The sequence below is a fragment of the Hemitrygon akajei genome, chromosome 8 (genome assembly GCF_048418815.1).
Source record: "Hemitrygon akajei chromosome 8, sHemAka1.3, whole genome shotgun sequence".
Classification (NCBI taxonomy): domain Eukaryota; kingdom Metazoa; phylum Chordata; class Chondrichthyes; order Myliobatiformes; family Dasyatidae; genus Hemitrygon; species Hemitrygon akajei.
In genome coordinates, this window is record NC_133131.1 from 17,914,683 (window position 1) to 17,933,296 (window position 18,614).

Consider the following 18,614-nt stretch of genomic DNA (forward strand, 5'->3'; position numbering starts at 1 on the left):
ATGTAAATACATACATAAGATAGCTTATATACTGTACATAGATTGACTGTATATCCATAAAGTGATGCTAGGCACGGGTGTGTTTTTACATATGGTGACCCTGACTGGCAAAGAATGAAGTAATGGTTGTGAGGTGGGTTATTGGGTGGAGATGTTCATCAGCCTTACTGCCTGGAGAAAGTAACTGTTTTTGAGTCTGGTGGTCTTGGTGTGGATGCTACGTAGCCTCCTCCTTGGTGGGAATGGGACATACAGCCCATGAGCCGGGTGGGGGAAATCCTGACCCTTTTCCAGTGTATTATTTAATGCTGCTAGTGGGAGAGGGTTGTGTCAGGTTGCTTGTGTTGAGTGTGTTTGCACAATCCTGTGGAAAGGGGAAAATATTCCGTGATTAGAGCTCAAATTCAGGCCCTTCACAGCCGTCCGCACCTCAGGAGGACCGCAGCTTTGTCGAGGTTTGGAGGCTTGTGTGCCTCAGTGACCCAGAGAGCAGTGTTGGCTGGAGTCAGGGTCAAAGGATAGAGACCGGACTAGGAGTGATCCACCGGTCCTCCAGGTCTGGGGGTTCTGCTCAGGTCTAACAACCCTAACTGGTGAAACAAAACTGTTATGGAAGCAGCAATGAAGAATCCTTCTACATCTGAGTGTGACGGCTTTCCCGAGTCTCCACCCGGGACTGGCATGACCGCCAGTAGTGAAAACCGAGAGGAAACTACTGACACGATGAAGGAAGCCCTGAACACCGCCAGAGATGGAGGACCTTCATTGTGGCCCTAAGCGCCAGTGGTTTGATGGACAGTAAACTGAACTAAATAACAACCACTACCGGTTTTGTGTAAGAGTTTTCATGAAGTTGTAATGCAGCTCCACCAACAGCAATTACAAATACTGTATTTGTCATTACAAATTACAGGCCTGAGCATCACATGACCAGTGTCTGAAGGATGGTGCATTTGTTCTCCTGACCCTCAAGAGGAAACGTTTTCCAAGAATATTTTGAAGCAAAGCAGCACAACCCCTTTAGAAGTTTACACTAAAGCAACATGTGTGCAACACTTCCATTTAACTATTTACTTTTCTGTGGCATAATTGCATGGAAATACCACAAATGATTTGACTGCAAGGATTGAGCGTGTTTTAGTGACAGTCACGTGACATTGACACCCTTGAGCCTGAGTTGCAAGTGACGATAATTGGGCGGCGTGGTTAGCGTAACGCTCTGCAGCGGCAGCTGTGAGATACCGCCGCTGTTTGTACGTTCTCTCCAGAACCGTGAGCGTTTCCTCCAGCTGCTCCAGTTTCCTCCCATATTTCAAAGATGTGAGAGTTGGGGTTAGTTAGTTGTGGGCATACTATGCTGGGGCAGGAAGCATAATGACCCGTGTGGTTTGCTCCCAGCACATCCTCGGAATGTGTTGGTCATCAAAGCAAACAAAATATCTTGTTGTGTGCTTTGATGTACATATGACAAATAAAGATAATCTGCTTTCTTTAATCTAAAGGCAATTGCAGTCCTTTTCCCCTCCTCTTAACTACAATAAACTTGAAGAGGGGATTCATAAACATATTTATTAGCTGGGTACACATTTTCTTTGACTCAAATTGCATTGGTGTGACTCGTCTCCGCTGAGACTGGAAATTTGTTCTGTGTTGGATTCATGAATGGAGGAGCTATAGGGAGAGTCTGGGGAATCACAAGGGCCCACTTCAGACATTCTTTCCTCCACACAGCCGAACGCTGTCCAGGCGTAATGGAGGTGATGGTGGGAACTGTTCCAGCTCTTTCACTGTGGAATGCTTTTTGTCAGAGGGGGGACGTTTGTTTTGCAGATGTTTACTGTAAGTCAAAGTTGAGTTTATTTCCACATGCACAAGTACGAAAGCCTTAGGTGCAGATATATAGCTAGGGTGCCTCAGAATTGGGTTTATATCACTGGATATGTCGTGAAATTTGTTGTTATGTGGCACCAATACCTAAGAATAAAAACATTATTGTTATTGTAAAAATTATTATATTTAAATAGTTAAATTAGTAGTGCAAAAAGAGGAGGAAAAAGTGGTGAGGTAGTGTTCATGGGTTCAATGCCCATTCAGAAATTGGATGGCAGAGGGGAAGACGCTCTATGCCTTCGGGCTTCTGTATCTCGTCCCTGATGGTGCCAGTGAGAAGCGGACATGTTCCGGGTGATGAGGGTCCTTAATGATGGATGGCGCCTTTTTGGGACACTGCTCCTTGACCGTGCCCTGGATGCTGGGAAGGCTGGTGCTCATGATGGAGCATGGGTCTTTGCAGAGTATTGTAGTAATTTTATACGTTACACTGTACCGCTGCTGAAAAAAAATCACGACATATGGTATGTGTGCCCAAGGCCTGTGCATATATGCAGAAGTGCAATGAAAAATTACTTGTATGCTGCTGTGAATTCATCAGTATAGGCATAATAGACAGTCATAGAACATTCCAGCACAGAAACAGCCCTTTGGCCCATCTAGTATGCTGAACTATTATTCAGTCTGATCCCATCAACCTGCAGCTGGACTGTAGCTCTCCATACCCCTCCTGTCCATGTACCTATCCAGATTTTTCTTCAAGAGGAATTCAGGGAAACACTTGCATTATACAACAAATTGATTTTTGAGATTAATATTCTACAAAAGGCCTTCAAAATTACTGCATTTCTGAATGAAATTTTCCTGTAAATTTGAGGAATTTTAGGCTTCAAAATTTATTTTGGCAGTGTAGAATGATTCCGTAGAGAAGACTGATAGAACATTCTGCAAAAGCATATCGATATTGAGTTCTTTTTATCATGGTTAAAACGGCTTTTCTAATGGCTGCCGGGAAATGCATTAAGTCACTATTGGAACCAAATGTGTTCATGCCAAAATTGAGAGAGACAAATTGTTAATGGGAACATTCTGAGGTCTCCAATTGTCCTGTGGTTCATTAAAGGAGCATCTCCGGTTTTATACACACACAAATGTCCGCGGGATGTTATTTGTACAGAGGCACGGGATGTCTCTGGGGTGAGTTGATATCTTTGGGATTTCTTTCAGACTAGACTGTGCAGACCCCTGAAAAATTAGCTGGTAATTTTGTGTTCATTCCTCTGGGAGAATGGCAGGGCTGATTACTACAGTCGCTGATTCCTTTTTGCTGTGAGTGACTTGGAAGATAACTCACTTTCAAATGCTGCAGTAGGAAAGTAAATGGGTCTGCTTGGTAAATATTTCTCTGTAATGTTAAGCTTTGTTGTCTCACATAATGGACCACTGTGCTCTTTCGGAACTAACTCCAAGCAGTGCCAGGAGCAGATTGTAAGAATCTCTGGCTTCTCTCAATGGCTCTCTGATTTTCATCCAGAGAGCAGCCAAATTGCTCGACAGCATTCCCGTTTCCAAGTCAGTATTCCCGTCCTGGCTATCCATGGTAATTTCTCACACCGTAAAGGCTTGGAAGTGTCATTTTCTTTGTAAGTTTGATTTTTTTTAATGTGCTTGTGTGTGCACATGAGAGAGAGATTTTAATTTAGTTTTAAATTCTGAAGATACAGAATAGTACCAGGTCCTTCCAACCCAATGAACCCATGGTGCCCAATTATACCCATGTGACCAATTAACCTACCTGAAATGTGGGAGGAAACCAGAGCACCCAGAGGAAACCAACACGGTCAAGGGGGAATGTAGAAACACCTTGCAGGCAGTGCAGGGAATTGAACCTGATTAACTCGCACTGTAATAGCGTTACAATAACCACTACTGTGACTGTGCCACCCCAGAAAGTGTGAATTTATCCTTTTCTTTCTCCTTCTATGCTGACCGAAGTGAATTCGAATTTACTTTATTACTTACATCCTTTATATACACGAGGAGTAAAAATCTTCATATCGCGTCCCCGTCTAAATTTGCAATGTGCAATTTATAATAAATACTATGGACAAACAGGGTAGTCAATATAATATATAAATACAGTTGCAGCAGCATGAATTAAGCAGTCTGATGGCCTGCTGGCCCATCCCTGTACGGACCAGTGAAACCTGGACTGAACACAGCTGAAATATTCCCAAAGTCAAATAACCCAGTAATTTAATTTCACTGCCAGGACGTGTGCAGTAACAGTGGCCTTGAAAGCAATAGACTGGAAACTGGCCAGTTCTCCACAACAAAGGTGTGCTCTTTCAAGGATTCAATGGTCAGCGTTGGGTTATCTTTGCCGGGCAGTAAACTAACTCTGCTACTTGAAATATTTGGGAGTGCTGGTGTCCGACAATTGTCCTTCCTCCCTCCACCGTGACCCCTGATCCTACGGAGGTAATTCAACTCCTCACCAGTAATGTTATATAAACACCCAATGATTCATCACGTTTTAAGACTTCCCGAAGGAGGGTGTCACAGATGACATGTTTGTGCATTTGCCTAGGACAGTAGTGCAGCTTTTAGGAAGCCAGCTAACATCTTGGTTGGTTATCTGTCAAGAATCAATGAAAAGGAGTGATTCATGGAGCCAACAGCTTAGATAAACAGATCGAGCCAGGGCTGGGCCATCAATCTGCCTCTAGATTGTTAAACTCTGTCTTGGGGTCTACATGAAGACAGAGTACAGATATCAGTTTACACCGTTTCATCCTGACGAGCATTACGGGCATGCTATGTAGGCCCCTGAATGTGTGATGACACTTGCCAGCACACCCCCGCCCCCCCCCCCCCCATGTGTGTTGGTTGTTAACACAAACGATGCATTTTTCTGTACGTTTTATATACTTTTGGCAACTTTGACAAACTTCTGGAGGTGTGTGGTGGTGTGGGTATATTGACCGCCTGCATTACAGCCTGGTATGGAAACACCACAGTCCTCGAATGGAAGAGCCCAGTCCATCGCGGGCAAAGCCCTCCCCACCATTGGGCACGTCTACACGGAGCACTGACGCAGGAAAGCAGCGTCCGTCTTCAGGGACCCCCACCACCCAGGACATGTTCTCCTCACATTTATTATTCTCATCACTGTTACCATCAGGTAGGAGGTACAGAAGCCTGAAGGCACACACTCAGCAATTCAGGAACAGCTTCTTCCCCTCTGCCATCTGATTCCTAAATGGACATTGAACCCATGGACATTACCTCACTTTATTGTACAGTATTTCTGTTTTTTGTACTCTTTTAATCTATTCAATCTACGTATACTGTAATTGATTTACTTATTTATTATTTTATTTACTATTTTTTTTCTTCTATATTGTGTACTGCATTGAACTGCTGCTGCTAAGTTAACAAATTTCACGACACATGCCAGTGATAATAAGCCTGATTCTGACTCTGATTCCTTGCTCTGCCTGCTCGAAGTCAGTTGATGCTGATTAGCAACAGGAAGCTTGGTAGAGCTGCCATTTCCTCTCGCTATTCCCCTGATTGTAGTTGCTGACCAACAGGAAAAATATCAATAAGGTTGAACGATTACAGAGAAAAATTAAAAGGATGTTACTAGAACTTGAGGGCGAGTTATAGGGAGGAGTTGAATAGGTTTGGACTTTATTCTCTACAGTGTAGGACAATGAGGGGAGATTTGACAGAGGTTTACAAAATTATGAGGACTATAAATGCAAACAGACTTTTTCCACTGAGGCTGAGAAGATTCGAATGAGAGGTCAGGGGTTAAAGGTGAAAAGTGAAATGTTTAAAAGGAACTTCTCCACTCAGAGGATGGTGAGAATATGGAATGAGCTGCCAGTGGAAGAGGTGGATGTGGGTTCGATGTCAACTTTTAAGAAAGTTTGGATAAGTACATGGGTGGGAGGGGTGTGGAGGGTTGTGGTTCAGGTGCAGGTCAATAGAACTAGGCAGAATAATAGGCGCCTTGGTGGTGTAGTGATTACTGCGACACTATTACAATTTGGGGCATTGGAGATCGGAGGTTCAATTCCAGCACCGTCTGTAAGGAGTTTGTACGTCCTCCCCATGGACGTATTGGTTTGTCTCCCATAGTCTGGTTAGTTGGTTAATTGATCATTGTAAATTGTCCTGTGATTAGCCTAGGGTTAAATAGGTGGGATGCTGGGTGGTATGGCTTGTCGGGCTGGAAGGGAATGTTCTGCACTGTATCTCTAAATAAATTTAAAATAGTTCAGCACAGATTAGATGGGCCGAAGAGTCTGCCTTTGTGCTGTAGTGCTCTAGGACTCTATCCCTACCTCTCAGGGTCAAGTAACATGGTGGCAACTGAAAAGATATAAACTGGCTTCCATTTCACTTTTCGTTCTTCGGGCTCTTTGCGGCATAATTACAGAGAAAGTTGTTGGTGTGTGTGAAAGATTTACAACTTCTCATTTAACCCAGTCACACAGAACAGCTGCTTTCTGACAGTTAAGGAGATTTCACTGTAAATATGGAATAAATACTGATTAGTCTGAAGACAGCGAGAAGTAAAAATTAATGACTCTTTTTAACTGCTATTTGCTCAAATGGAACAACAATGCTGAGATGAGATTGCACATAAATATATTACACTAATTCCATTACAATCCCGATAAGTTCTCAGGGTTTGGTAGAGTCGATGGTGATGTGTTTCCAATAGTGGGAGAATCATAAATAAGGAGACCTGCTTGCAAGATTAGGTGTGTTAATTTCAAACGGCCGAGTTTTGAATAGAGCAGGAGTTCCCAACCTTTTTTATACCATGGACCAGTACCGTTAAGCAAGGGGTCTGTGGGCCTCAGGTTGGGAGTCCCTGTGGCGTAAAGGGTTTAGATTCATTTGTTTATCACATGTACATCAAAACTTACACTGAAACTAGCACAATCTAGCACAGGACCTCCCGGTTGCCACCCACTTCAACGCTGCCTCTCATTCCCATCTAGATATGTCCGTACATGGCCTCCTCTACTGTCATGATGAGGCCAAACTCAGGTTGGAGGAGCAACACCTCATCTACTGTCTGGGTAGCCTCCAGCCTGGTGGTATGAACATTGAATTCTCCAATTTCCGGTAATTCCCTCCCTTTCCCCTTCCCCTATCCCAGGTCCCTCTCTGCCTCTCTCCCCTTTCAACTTTCTGCTTCTTTACAGTTCTTTCATGCTTATCCCCTCCCCCTCCCCCCTTTACCTTTCCTCTGATTGGTTTTCCACCTGGCACCTCTAGGCCCTACTCCCTCCCCTATCTCTATTACTGGGCTTCAGCCCTCTCTTCCCCCCCACCCAATCCCGATGAAGGGTCTCAGCCCGAAACGTTGGCTACTCTTTTCTCACGGATGCTGCCTGACCTGCTGAGTTCTTCCAGTGTTGTGTTCGTATTCTACAATCTAGCAATGTGCTGGTGTCTCCACACATTCCGGTGCTGGCGTAACATGCCCACTGTGCTCCGCAGAACCCAGAGCACGACAAAACACAACATACTGTCCCCAACGACAAAGCAACAACAGAAAAATGACGGTGAATTCCTGGGATCCTCTGCATCTGAGGACCGCGGAGGTATTTTAAAAAGGAAGTAACGTCTTGAAAAATCAGGGAATTGAGGGCTGTGGGGAACTGGTACAGAAGAGGAGATGAGGCCTGCGGAAGAGTGACTGGTGAATCAGGTGTGAGCAACTGAGCGCTCCGCGCCTGCTCCTGTTTTCTGGCGTTCTCAGTCTGCTGACTGAGCTGGACAAGCTGGCAAGGAGAGTGAGAGAGCTGGCTCCATCTGACTGGAGTCGCTGCAAGATAGCAAGTTTTGAAGCCTGCATTGATTTTTTTTTAAAACTGTGCCATTTATCACCAAAAAATAATGTGGAGCCTTTGCAGGCTTTCACGGCGTGGGTGGCAGTACACGGGCATTGGGTGGCCCATCTGTGTAGCCTCGTGGGTCAGGTCAGCGGTTTGCTCATCACAGCGAACACTGTACAAGTCGAGGTGTGGAGCAGGGAGTCGTCAAGGGATGGGTTCAAAGATTAAAGATTAGCTTTGTCACATGAACAGTGAAACATATAATGAAGCAACACACACAAAACGCTGGTGGAACGCAGCAGGCCAGACAGCATCTATAGGAAGAAGCACAGTCGACGTCTCGGGCCGAGACCCTTCGTCAGCATCCTATAGATGCTGCCTGGCCTGCTGCGTTCCACCGGCATTTTGTGCGTGTTGCGTGAGGTTCCAGCATCTGCAGATTTCCTCGTGTTTGCGTTTTTAAACATGTAATGAAGTGTGTTGTTCTGCGACAACGACCAATGCAGTGTTGTCAGGCTTCCGGTGCCAACCTAGCATGCCAACCACTCACGGACCCTAACCTCAGGCCTCGGAGGATCCATGGAGTCACAGGGAAAAGGTTCACAAATCAGGGAATTGAGAGCGGGACGCCAATCAATGACCACTGCCGATGTGAAGCAATTGCTCCAACCACTAAGATCCTGTGTCGCCATTTTCAGTTCCTATCAGGGTGGCTGGCGTTAAATATCGTGTGCTGTTAGTATTTTAAGATTCCATGATTTCTACCTCCAGTGGCACTGCCTTCGAGACAATGTGGCCAAATGGCCGTCCAAGAGCTGGAGGACAGTTTGAGCAATCTTTGAGTCCATTTTACCACACACTGTACGAGGCATCTGATAAGCCTCAGGGTCTCAAGTGTATTAGGGCCAGTATCTGTGCAAGGGAGTATGGATACAAAACTGTTTCAAAAATATTTCAAACTTTAAGTATTTGAAGAACTTTGCTCTAAAATGTGTGTCAAGTTGCAACAGAGAAACTACATCCCTTGGTCACTGTGCATTAAGGAAGGATGTGATGGACAGTGAGGCAGAAGAATGATCCCAGGGATAAATAACGAGTCTGCAGAAGCCCTTGTCTCCCTCCCTTTCCTCCACCTCTTTGACACTGTTATTGCTCCCTAATCTGATGAATGCTCTCTTTTTAACCAACGCACTGATTTTTACGAGGTTTGCTCAGACCTGGGTCTTGTGGAGTAACCTAGAGTTATTACTGGAGGACTGGTGATCCCAGTGGCAAAGCTTTGTCTGCATTTGTTTGTGCAGTGAAAGTCTTCTCAATGTTTTATCATTGTGCGTTGCCTTGTCAACTCCCGGCTCCAAGCCTAATTCAATTTGCTGTTTTGGGGGCTACTTTAAAACAAAGTTTCTGCAGGAGTTTGAATTGTTCCACTGCCCGATCCCACTTCAATAGCAGCGAAGGCAGCTCCTTGTGTAAACGCAGCATCGTTCCATCCGGCACGGTGCCCCAGCCTTTAAATAATACACAGTACCTGCTCACAGAGGGATCACCGATCTGCCTCTGCTCGCAATATGTTATTTTGTCAGCGTTAGAAAATAGAAAACAGAGGGAAAAAGTTGTTCACTGCTTGCTCACTTAACGACTCTCTTCTCTTTCTTTCAGTGAGGGCGTGTTTAAATGTCCGGAGGACCAACTTCCACTTGACTACGCAAAGGTAAGGAAGGGGCCATCCAGGCGGTGATTTTCACTCTTTCGTTGCTCTAATTGGTTTGCCTCAAATGCTGCATGTCCATTTCCCATAGTTATCTGTGTCTGCTCTGAGCAGCACCACACCCCCACCGTATCTCTGTTACCCCAGGGGTCCTCGTGCAGCCTTTTGTCATTTTCTTCTCTACACTGATCAGTTGCAGCTCCGACAATTGTAGTAATGAGCGTGCCTTCAGGCCTGTATCATCTGCATCCTTTGTTGTGCAGCTCACCAAGGTCTTTCTTTTTAATAGTTGCCTTCCTGGTTGCCTGTTCTGTTTTGCTGGATGAATAGAGCCGTAAAGCTGTTCTGTTCCTCTCCACCTCCTCCAAAGCACGCTGTTTTTTTCTCTCACTCCTGCACCTCAGTCACTTCTGCTTCAGTCCCTCAAAGACAAGTTAGATTATTCAACGTGACACCAGAAATCCTGCCTTGTCCCATGCAGAAGCAAGAAACCACTTAGCTCCCTTGAGCCTCTGCACCATCCAGAAAGGTCCTGAACCTCAAAGTCCAACACCCTGTATGGTTCACATGTCCTTTGAATGCTTTGTGATGTCCAGCAGCTTTCTCTGATTAAATAATTGAGTTTTTTAAAAATCAAAGCAGAGCCAAGCGTAAACAAATGCAAGCACTCTGACGTAAGTTTGTCCATTCACAAAGGTTATAGCCAGCCTGTACCTCAAGTCCAGCGCCCTGTCTGATTCACGCATCCTTTGACTTCTTCGTGGTGTCCAGCATTCTAAACAACTTTGCAAATTGAATGACTGAGTTTCTTAAATCAAAGCAGCGCTTGTAGCCAAGAGCAAGCACTCTGACTAAGTGTACAGTTTGTTAGAATAATTAGCTGTCAGCAATTTTCTGATTTTTTTTTGACTGCAATAATAAAAGAATAACTGGGCTGGTTTGAATAGAAATTGTGAGATGAAGTTTTTTTTAAACTGGTAGTTCTTTTCACTTAATTTAATGTGACATTCCTTGTAATTCCATGTTACCTTGTCAGATTCCATTAGACGGCATACAGCAGTGGCGTTTCTTCAGAGTGTTACACACTGTTCCATAAATTCAATTTGCCCATCAAATCTATGCAATGGCAGTTACGAATAAGCCTTCCTACAGTGATCCTCTCCACAATGCCCCACTGTTTGTCCTATATTCAATTCTGCTACAAATTCAGTAAGTGACATTTGACTCTTGGCGAAAGAAGCAAGCTTAGTTTGTTTTTACTCTGTTCTCTTGCCGAAGATTGAGTTGGCTGCAAAAATGACCATTTGTCTGTGGTTTTGCAAAGGCTGAAGAGAGTGTTTATTCTGTGCTCACTAAGTTGCCTGCATTCACCCAGTGTTTCTGCCAAAGGGATCCAATCGCTTTTCTTTCATTCAGTTGGTAGATGGAGAAATTGGCACAAAGAATGTCACTATTTGTCAATTGACGCTTGAATACACTTTATTGCTTCCTCTCTTCCCCTCAGAGCTGGCAGCAAAATCCCACTGCAAACTGAAACAGAGGGAAATGTGAACCTTTTCCCCTCTTCTCCAGTTCTTTTAATACAGATGTTCCTTCATTTTGCTCTGCTGCACTTCATCAATATCTTGATATTAGATGTAGTTTCATTTCCACAGATATTAGAAGTTATTTTTAGACTGTAATCCGCTCTAGCTGGATTTTTTTATTAAAAAAATCTTGCCCCTTTATTGTCCAGACAATAAGTCTTACTGTTCCCCGCTGTGTCAATTCTAATTTTCATTAGCTTTGAAGTGTCGTGGAGACCAACTCCTTTTTTAATATTTCCTTCCCACTGCAGCAGAGGGTTTGCGAAACCCTTGCAGTGCAGGCTACCGGATTGTGATGTTTTTACTGGGTGGATTCTTACAGACAGATTAAATTGATCAGCTCCATCCCTGGTACAAATGAGGCAGAAAACAGTACAGAACAGAAACAGGCTTTCAGCCCACGATGTTTGTGCATCACAGAACGCCAAATTAAACAAAATCTCTTCTGCCTGCACAAGATCCATATCCGTCCGTTCCCTGAATATTCATGTGTCTATCTTAAAGCCTGTTAAACACCACTGTTGCATCTGTTTCCACCACTACCTCTGGCAGGTGGATCCAGGCATCTACCATTCACTCTCTGTGTGTGACATAAAACTTGCTTCCTTTAAATTTTCCCACTCTCCCCCGAACTATAATGTCCTCCAGTATATGGCATTTCTACCCTGGGAGAAATTATCTGACTGCCTAACTTTGTCTAAGCTTCTCATCAGTTTATAAATTTCTGTCAGGTTTCCCCTTGGCCACTGACACTCCAAAGGAAGCGAGCCAAGTTTGCCCAACCTCTCCCAGCTCATATCCTCTGCTCCAGGCAGCATCCTCACAAACCTCTTCTGCACCCTTTCCAAAACCTCTCCACCTTTCCTGTAATGGGCTGCCAGAACCGTGCACAGTGTAATGCTTACTCGCGCCTTCAATGTGCCACTGTTTGCTGGGGATATAACGCTGAATTGAGGCAAACTTGCCTTGGCTGAATGCAGCCACTGTAGACACAGTCGAATGACGGTGATGCTGAAAATGTGCAACTAAAAACAGAAAACATTGTAAACAGGAAACAAGGACGTCAATGTTGTAATCACTTGTATTGAGGAGGTCAGAGAAAGCCTTGGAGAGGGCCTCTGACACCTCCATTAGGATGTCACAAGGCCAAGTGCAGCTATTGAAATACTTGTGAACTGTAATCACTGTCTGAAGCTGGCCAGCCCGTGCACAGCAAGCTCCCATGAAAGAAAGTGTGATTGTAAGCGCAGACTCGGTGAGTAAGGCAACATGGCAACAGGCCCGTCAGCCCAAATTGTCCATGCCAACCATGATGCCCATCAAGCGAGTCCCATTTGCCCCCTCCTATCTGTGTATTCATCCAAAGGTTTCTGAAGTGATATTATTGTACCCCTGCTTCTGGCAGCTCATTACCTGACCTGGAGAAGTTGCCCCTCCAAATCCTTTTAAGTCTTTCACCCCTCAGTTATGCTATGTCCTCCAGCTTCCAGTTCCCCTTCCAAGGGGGAAAAAAAGCTGAGTGCATTCACCCTATTGATGTCCCTCATGATATTTTGTTTTGCTGAAGAAGATTAAGGGATAAGTATTAGCTGGGACATGACAGCAAATGTTTACACTTGTTTGTAAAAGGGCCGTGGGATCTTTCACACCTATTGAGCCTCATACAGACCGTGGGTTTAACAGCCCACTCGAAACCAGGGGACAGTGCTGTCTCCACACTTCCCCTGCGGTGGTACGATATTCCATGGCTGCCACAGTTCGGCAAAATAAAACCGAGAGTCAGTGGTAGAATGAAGGGTAAAACTGAGGTAAATGTTGGGGTAAAGTTTTTGACGATAGTACCTGCTGTCTGCAGGGTTTGGAGTATTTAAGGAGACGAGAGGGGCAGAAAGGAAAAGAAGTTTTCTGTGTTTAAATCACTGAACTGTCAGGGATGTGTGCTGATGCATGAAGGTCTCTTGTGTCACTTTCACGCACTTGCCAGTGTCCGTTCTGTGGTGACACAGGATGAATGAGACGATTTTTTTGTTTCTGCTTTTGTTTTTACATCAAACACAACCTTTCCCCATACTTCCCCTCCTGGCCTCCGGTGCACGTCTTGGTTCCTCTTCAGTCACTGGGGACAATCGCGTTTCTGTTACACTTCCACAGGAAAAACCACAGCGGCTTTCGGTAAATGCTCTCCGGTAAAACTGCTGCGGCAGCAGTTCGTCACCCGGCCACAGACTGTAGGGAACGTGAGCTGATGGCAAAAAAAAATCTCCGAGCTGGAATGATGGGGCTGACCTTCCATTTCAGATCTCTGGTGAACACGCTGAGTTTTGGTATTCTTTTCCAGCACTCTGCACACAAAGACTGTTCTGTGCAGAAAGGAAACGTCTGCTTATTCCGCTGATAGGAATAAGTTAGAAATTAAACAGAAGTGATTGAATGAACTTTTCTCTAATTCTTGTCACAGCAGACGTGGGCATGGGTCTGTGTTAGGCAAAGTTCAAAGTAAGTTTATTATCAAAAAGTTCGCATATGCCACCATCTGATGGGGAAGACTGGATGGGCCAAATGGCCTAATTCTGCTCCTATCTCTTATGATCTTATATACTACCTTTGAGAATTGTTTAATTGCAGGCACTTAGAGGAAAATTAAGAAATACAATAGAATTTATGAAAAAAATGCAATTAACAAAGACTGACACAGAACCAATGCAAAAGAAAATAAATTGTGCAAATAAGTAAAAAAAAGTAAATAAATAATACTGAATAGTAGATTCCTTGAAAGTGCGTTCATGGGTTGTGTTTAGTGATCGGTTCAGAGCTGAGGTGAGTGAAGTTTTCCACACTGGTCAGGAGCCTGATGGTTGAAAGGTGATAACCGTTGCCGAACCTGGTTTTGTGGGACCCCAGGCTCCTGTCCTTCCTGCCCAATGATCGCGTGCCTCCGGCTTCTTCCTCCTGTGGAAAATAACCGGCTCTTTGATTTTGCTGCTGCTGAGTGGCAGGTTGTTCTTATGGTGCCATTGAACCAGCTATTCAATCTGTAAGCTATTTACAGACCACGTTGTAACAGAGTTCTGCAAGATTTTGAGTAGTGAAAGACCGATTTTACCGATTTCTATACTCTCGGCTTTTCTAACCTGCGACTCAGTCAGGTGGGTGTGGAAGGTCGTTTGATGGCATCTACTGTCCACATCAAAGACAGCCTCAGGAGTTGATACCAATCCCACTCCCCCCCCCCCCCACCTGAATCCCTCTATCCAGATTCTGGTGTCATCTTGCGCTGTATTGTCTACCCGCGCTGCGCTTTCTCGGTAACTGCTATGGAGACTCGTAAGGTTCTGCAGAGGCTGGAGATCTTGAGTACCACACAAGGAAATGCTGGAGGAGTTCAGCAGGTCAGGCAGCATCTGCAGAGGGAAATGAACAGCTGACATTTCGGGATGAGATCCTCCATCAGGACGCAGACAATCAGACACGCGTGTTGCTCCATAACTGTTGCACTTCATTCTGCATTCTGTTATTGTCTACCTTGAACTCGCTCAATGTTCTGTAAGGATCTCGCCTGTATGAACAGACACAAGACAAGCTTTTCACTGTATCTCAGTACATGTGACAATAGTAAGCCATTTCCAATTCCAGTGCACTACAGATAGGTAGACAGAGTGCATATGGAGAGGATGTTCCTAATAGTGGGAGAGTCTCGGACCACAGGGCACAGGCTCAGAATAGAAGGACGTCCCTTTAGAACAGAGATGAGGAGGAATTTCTTTAGCCAGGGGGTAATAAATCTGTGAAATTCATTGTCACAGATGACCATGGAGGCCAAGTCATTGGGTATATTTATAACAGAGGTTGATAGTTCTGGATTAGTAGGGGCATCAAATGTTACGGGGAGAAGACAGGAGAATGGGGTCGAGAGGGAAAGTATATCAGCAATGATGGAATAACAGAGCAAACTCGATAGGCCAAATGGCCTAATTCTGCTTCAATATCTTATGGCCTAGTGGGTCAAGACCTCTCCTCCATTAAAATACCCAAGGGAGATTGGCAGCTTCTCAGCACAAAATTTGCTAGGCATTCATAATTCTCATTAAACATAGTAGGAAACTATGTGAGCCATCAAATCTATTCTAGTTACTTCCATACTTCCAAACAAGTCCCATTATCTTGCTCTTCAGTCTGGTTGGATTATTCAGCTTCTGATGTGCTTTTCTGAATTTAAAAATATGTCAAACTCGTGATTGATTTTTCTTGCTTTTGGCTGGATACCAAACTTCTACTCCAGAAAGTCCAGGGTGTTTCTCATCAGAGTGGGTTCTGCGCTGCTTGGTGAAGATTCCCAGCATTATGGTGTGGTCAGCGATCCTTCCTTTAACCACCCACCAACGATCCCATCCAACCATTGACTGGTACCTTTTGTGGAATAAGCACCGTACAGCTGGAGAGCGGACTGGTGTCTGTCTTTGAAAATACAGACCAAAATGCCGGGGGAACACAACAGCAGGCCTGATGAAGTACCTCAACCCTGAAATATCGACTGTTTATTCCTCTTCCTCGGTGCTGCCTGACCTGCTGAATTTTGTCTGTGCTGCACCTTTCTTTCAAGTTCAAAGTTCAAAGGCATTTTATTATCAAAGTATGTATATGTCATCATATACCACCTAGAGATTAGTTTTCTCACAGGCGATTACAGGATCTTAGATGCACTAAAACACAGAAAAGTTCTGAGTTCCACCAATCCAGCGCTGGTCAGACCCATAGTCACTGAATGTACCAAAAGGTGCATTGTGGGTACTGGATATTTGGACAAGAAACTAATCCCCCATCGGTGTCCAAAATATCGGATAAGCACGCGATGCAGGAACCTTCCAGAAACAGCATAAATAAAGCCATCATGTCAGAGCTTAAATGCAATCCTTCCCGTTGCCAGCAGCCCTTTCAAGATTCCAAGCGTTCATTCTGACAGAGATCCTCAGTGAGCGAGAGCAGCCCTCTCCTTGACTCTTGAAGAACAGACAGCTTTATTTAAAGAAGTGATCAGGGTTCTGAGCCTGTTTTTGTTTTGTTCCTGCCGCTCTCCCCGGTCGGGGCCTTTGCTTTCCAAGTGAGTGAGCGAGTGACCCCCCCCCCCCCCCCCCACCCCAACCCCGGTTCTGGGTGCCACTGTTCACGCTGAAAGTGAATTGTACAGAGGAGGAAGCGGCAGATCATCTTCCCTCCCTTTTCACATCAAGCAGATTAGTACAATCCTGTCTTTGTTTTGTGGTAACTGCCCGGCGAGGTGACTTCTGTAACTCTCTGTGGTAATGAGCTCCTGCGGCTGAAATGATGCCAGTGGTGGATTGGAAAGCAGACTCAGTTCATAACAGGGCTTTATTTATTGTCCGATGTTGGCTTAATGGTGTTTTTCCATCTAAATTAAATACTGTATTCCTTCCTTTCACTGATCCTTCTATTTCCCCTTGGTCTATGTGCTCATTCAGAGTCAGAAAGAGCCGCATTGTGTTCCTTGAAGGATCAGACTAAAGGCCATTTAGCACAAGTATACAGGTGTGAGGAACTGATCTTCTGAACTGTCCTCCTCTTTCCATTCCGTATTTCAGTGCGAGCAAGTGACGGGCCAAATTCCGGCTCAGCATATCACGCGTGTTCGTGGGTTAATTGAGGTAACTTGTTTCAGGCCGAATACCGCAGATGCTGGAAATCTCAAGAACAAACCCTCAGAAAAAGCTGGAGATATTCCACAGGTTGGGAATGTTGTGGGATTGGTGGAGAGAAATGGAGTTACTCTCTCTTGGGCCTTTCATTAGGGCTGTAGAAATGAGAAGTAATTAGTGAATTGGTATATTTTTGTCATGTGTATCAAGATACAGTGGGAAACCTGGATTTACATGCCATGCGTATAGATAATTTCAATATATAAGTACATTGAGGTAGTTATAAGGAAAAAACAGTAACAGAGTGCAGAAATTCTCTCCCATCCCCTTTCTCTCCTTTCATTCCCCAGTCTGGCTCCCACCTTACCTCTTCTCTTCTGCTCTATCACTTGCCTATCACCTTCCCTTGGTGCCCCTCCTCTTTCCCTTTCTCCCCTGGTCCCCTCTCCTCGCCTATCAGATTCCTTCCGCTTCAGCCCCTTACCTTCTCCCTCTATCACCTCCCAGCTTCTCACTTCATCCCCCTTTCCCCACCCACCTCCCTTCCCCTTCACCTGGCTTCACCTCTCACCTTCCAGCTTGTAACCCATTCCTTTCCCGTCCTGAGGAAGGGCCTTGGCCCGAAACATCGACTTTTCCATAGATGCTGCCTGACCTGCTGAGCTCCTCCAGCAATGTGTGTGTGTTACAGTGATAGTGGAAACACAGTGCAGGTAGACAGTCAGGTGCTACTGAAGGAAACAGGGGTTACGTTCAATAGACTTGAGCTAAATGATCCATTTACTCATTCAGTTCTTAGTATGACCTGAACATTTTGGAACCTGGCTGAGCGAGGCAGCTGATGTGAGGTGCTTCCTGTCCCCTTCTCCTCACTCGGTGCCATGCTGTGACTATGATCTGGAGTCACAGGAGACACACTGAAGCTGATGATATAGAAATCTTTATTCAAAGCTTATTTGTTTATCAACGTGTGAATACTTTATACAACCTTGAGGTTCGTCTCCTTACAGGCAGCCACAAAGCAAAGAAACCCTAAAGAACCCATTTTAAAAGGGGAAGACTGTTAAGCACTCAGCGTACAGTTCGTGCGAACAGTGAAAGTAAGCGGGACTGAAGTTCGCGAAAGTGAGTCCGCAGGCACGAAGCCAGGCATCGCCACAGCTGATTCAGGAGCTCAGTTTAGCGCAGAGATGAGTAAACCTCGCGAAGCAGTAAGCTGAACCAGCCTGTCCCTCGCCTCCAGCCCCGACGATCTGACCTTTTCAATCTGACCCAGCCCCTAAACCATTCAAACCTCGGGTCATTCCTTGCTCTCTGACCTAGACCCTGCCGCTTCAATACGATCTTGCTCCCGGGCCCCGTCGCCTCAGTTTAGCCCAGCACTTAAATTGATCAAACCTCGGGTCATTCCTCGCTCTCGGGCTCGGGTTCTGGCCCACTTCGGCTTGCTTCGATTCGCTTCCATGTCCGCTCCCACAGTGGCTAAACATTGGCTTATTCCCCGCTCTTGGACTCGGACTCCACCACCTCGATTTGGCCCATGCACGCCACGCCGCTAACGCCTCATGAAGTCAAACAGATATCCTGATGAAGACACTCTCAGTAGAGGCTCACAAAGCCAGAAGTGTATCACATTTTTATACCCTTAAGATCAAAGTTAACAGTAGGTAATTTCAGTAGCTCCAATGACATTGTTTGCTTCAATATTCTGGGTTGACTATGCTTCCTTTGAATTATATATCTAGAGTGGGAGATACCTCTGAACGTTCAAATACCTTTATAACTAAGTAATTCACTCAAATAGGCTAAAAACTTCTGAAGACAGAGAGACAGACACCCAAAATTAATATTGTCAGGGCTGTCTCTGAGTACACGAGCAACCGTTGATTGTCTGTACCCGTGACCACGTTCAATATGTTAAATGACAACATCCATCTGGTCAGTCAGCTTAAACTCCAGTCATAATGCTGCAAAA

General features: G+C 45.0%; 1 protein-coding gene across 1 annotated transcript in view; it reads left to right on the top strand.

Moving 5' to 3' along the window:
* Positions 1 to 18,614, top strand: part of LOC140731691 (TNF receptor-associated factor 4-like) — a 114,403-nt gene that overhangs the window by 73,168 nt on the left and 22,621 nt on the right. The window contains exon 2 of the mRNA XM_073053375.1: positions 9,354 to 9,405. Within this exon, the coding sequence (XP_072909476.1) occupies positions 9,354 to 9,405 (52 nt within the window). The remainder of the gene's footprint in view (positions 1 to 9,353; positions 9,406 to 18,614) is intronic.